This window comes from Chrysochloris asiatica, unplaced genomic scaffold (assembly GCF_000296735.1).
Source record: "Chrysochloris asiatica unplaced genomic scaffold, ChrAsi1.0 scaffold00361, whole genome shotgun sequence".
Classification (NCBI taxonomy): domain Eukaryota; kingdom Metazoa; phylum Chordata; class Mammalia; order Afrosoricida; family Chrysochloridae; genus Chrysochloris; species Chrysochloris asiatica.
The window spans coordinates 1,065,757-1,069,230 of NW_006408879.1; the positions used below are offsets into that span (position 1 = coordinate 1,065,757).

The 3,474-nt window shown below is 48.6% G+C and overlaps 1 protein-coding gene across 1 annotated transcript in view; it reads right to left on the reverse strand.

Moving 5' to 3' along the window:
- Positions 1-3,474, reverse strand: part of WDR27 (WD repeat domain 27) — a 124,786-nt gene that overhangs the window by 5,254 nt on the left and 116,058 nt on the right. The window contains exon 22 of the mRNA XM_006876183.1: positions 2,235-2,337. Coding sequence (XP_006876245.1) covers positions 2,235-2,337 — 103 coding nt within the window. The remainder of the gene's footprint in view (positions 1-2,234; positions 2,338-3,474) is intronic.

Here is a 3,474-nt window from a genome sequence, read left to right on the forward strand (position 1 = left end):
AACAGTAGTGAGGTTGGCCCAGGATCGGGCAGTGTTTCCTTCTGCTGTGCATAAGGTCATTATGGGTCAGTACTGACTCGATGGCACCTAACAACAACAACAAGTGCCGCTGATGTGGTTCTGACTCATAGCGACCTTGTACAGGTGTGTCTAAGGAACAGCTGGTAGTAACATCTGCATTGTGTTCCACTGTCCACAAAACCCTTCACAACCTCTGCAGGATATCGTCGAGTCCTGGTGTGGCGCTGCAGAATAAGCCCTCGACCATAAGGTCAGTTAGAACTGCAAGGTTGGCAGTTCAAAATCCCCAGCTGCTCCTTGGAAACCCTATACAGGGTAGCTGTGAGTTGTGACCTACTTGACAGCACTTAACACCAATAACATATCATGTACAACATCTGGTGTGGTATGTTCATTTGATATTATTCATAAACCTGATTTTTTTCTTCAAGAAAGTAGGACATGTAGAGTAAGTTACTAGGACTGAGCAATCCAATCCACGTCACCCATCAAAGCAGCCCACCACCACTTGTGTTCCTCTCGGCTCCTCGGCTCTGTCCCCAGCCACACATGCAGCACTTCTGCCGTGACCCTGACCACCTGCACCGGTCAGCTCACAGGTTAAAGGGCACCGTCCTCCAGAGGGCTAAGTCATTCCCAGGTCTCAGACAGCAGCCACACGCTTGGGGGCTCCACAGCATCCTCTCTTCTGACCACCGGCTCCCTTGGGTTCAAAGTTCAGCAGACTGGCTCACAGAATTCACAAGAGCTGGTCTTATGATGACAGACTGATGACAGTGAAAAGGAGACACAGGAGAAGACATCGAAGGTGAGATCTGGAAGGGTGACAGCATGGAGCTCTTGTGTTCCCCAAAAGTCCAATGCACCGTCTAACCTGCCGCCTGTGTCTTCCACCAATCAGCAAGCCCCAGGAGCATCTGTGTCCACTGCCTTTACCGGGACTGAAGTCCACCTTCCGCCCTCCTCCCTGACACCAGGTAGCTACCATGAGGAGGGTCAGGCCAGCCCTCAAATGAGAGTCATCTCTCTCACACAATCTGTTTGGTTAGGTGAGGTCTGGAGTCTCATTGAAGATGCTGTGTTAAGAGGGAAATTCCAAGGTTTTAGAGACTCTGTCTCAGGGATCAAGGACAAAGACCAAATTCTTCAGGTGCACTCAGCTCTTCCCTTTCTGTCTTCTGACCCCAGGTCGTTAGACATTTCACCTGAACGCTCTGCCACACTGCAGCCTCGACCCCACACGGTTTGTCGTCTGCCATTCGAGTTGTAGCTTTGTGTGTGCATGTGTGAGTGATAACCTGGGTGAAAAGTCATCAGCAGTTCCCAATAAAGTTAGGCATACACAACACTATGTCCCAGCCAGCCATTTTAGTCCTCAGTATTGACTGACGAGACATGAAAATTTGCGTACACAGAATGACTAGCTGTGGTTGAACCTGTTTGAACTCACAGCGACCCTGTGTAGGCTTTCCAAGGAACTGCCTGCCGTGTGGTTAGCAGCCCTACATGGTCCACATGTAAATTATCGTTAGGGGACAGCGAGTCGACTCTGACTCTCAGTGCCACCACGTGGGCAGAACTGCTCTCCAGGCGGCGACTTTTCGGACACAGATCACCAGGTCTGGGTGTCTGCCTTCCAAGGCACCTCGGCCGTCTGCGTCTCCGTAGAATAAACACACTTTCCTCCAGGGTCTAACTTGGCAAAGGCACGTACTCCATTACAGACATGATCTAACATTTTATTTATCAATATTATCGCGTCATCGAGAGAAACTGCAGCACCTAAGAAACCCTTCCACAGGAGACATTCAAGAAACAGTCGTATTATGATTAAGAAATGACCACACGAATCACTGATGTCCCAAATAGCTCCACTTAACAACAAAAGAAGGGTCTGTCATCCCTTGTTGGGATTAGTGCTGTCGAGTCCATTCGGGCTCATAGTGACCCTGCACAGGATTTCCAAGGCTGTAAATCTTTGTGGAAGCAGAAAGCCTCATCTCGAACTCCCAACCCTGTGGTTCACAGTCCAGTGCTTACTCTACAGAGCCACAGCTGAATTACTGTGCCAGAATCTCCAAGTATTGACCACTGTCCAGCTTAACACCGGTCCTTATCCTAATCGGCAGTAATGGTTAACAGCTTGCACAGTGATGGAACCCAGAAATGTGCCTGAAGAACCCAAAGGGCACACATGCTACTAAGGCACCTACACATCTGTCCTCAGCACCACAAGCCACATGCCGTCCACAAGCGCTGATGGCCACCCCACATGGGTGGCAGCGGTTGGCGTGTCCCTCAAAGCGGCGCTCACACCTGCAGAGGAAAAGAAAACACCAGGATAGAAACATGTAGTTAAATGTTGAACACAGATGGGGAGAAGGAGACCAATTAGCTTCTTCGCTCGCACACACAACGAACACACTGCCAGTGAAGGACGAGGCTCCTAAATGAAGATTGCGAAATGGTCAACAAAACTTCAAAACATTAAAAACAGTATTAAAAATAGTTTAGAAATTGTAAATTATTTAGAGCTGTAATTCAAAGACTTCTGGGAGGTGCTGCATTCTATCAAGGCAAGTTGAATTTCACAAATAACTCATTATAAAGGGCAATATCGAGCTGGCTGTGTCCACTGGGCTGGTCTCGACATTTCCATGCAAGGGGGCTCGGGGCCTTTGTGCCCATTCTAGTGGTTGGAAGACAGGGAAACACACACACAGCTCAGGTTGTCATCGTAGGCAGACACAGATGCTGTTGTCATGACGTTACATTACCGTCGGGTCAGTTACGACTCACAGCGACCCTATACAGGGTTTCCAGGGAGCGGCTGGTGGGTCAGCGCAGTGTTTATTGTATAGTGGCCCACTGGGAGTGCTGGCGTGCTGCCGTAGGATAGATAGGCACAGTAGGCAGGGCAGACAGGTAGGCAGGCAGATAAATCAGTAGCTGGTTCGTGGCTAGAAAGACAGACATCTACTGATAGAATGGTAGGTAGGTGGTAGACAGACAGACAGACAGACAGATAAGCAGATGGATTTGAAAGTGGTTAGTGCTGATGGTTACACAGCATTGTGCGTGTAATTATCGTCCCTGACTTATACAGTGAGACTGGTTACAATGGCAACCAGTGTATTCACCACAATAAAATAAACAGATTTTAAAATACACACTTTATTCCCTTAGGAAAGTCATTGCTATGGACAAAAGATTGGACACATAAGGTCATCATGAGTTGGAAGTGACTCGATGGCAACAACAGGCTGAGACCAGCCCAGTGGACATCACGACAAGACTTTCTCATCTATCTCTGCACAAGGATGAGCTGGAACTAAAGGAGGAGAAGACAAAACTCCAGGAAGAAGGTGCTGCTGGAAATGCTCCAAAGGCAGTGAGGACAGGACTCACATCTAGTGTAGACAGGAACATCTGGAGAAGGCTCAGATCAGGGAC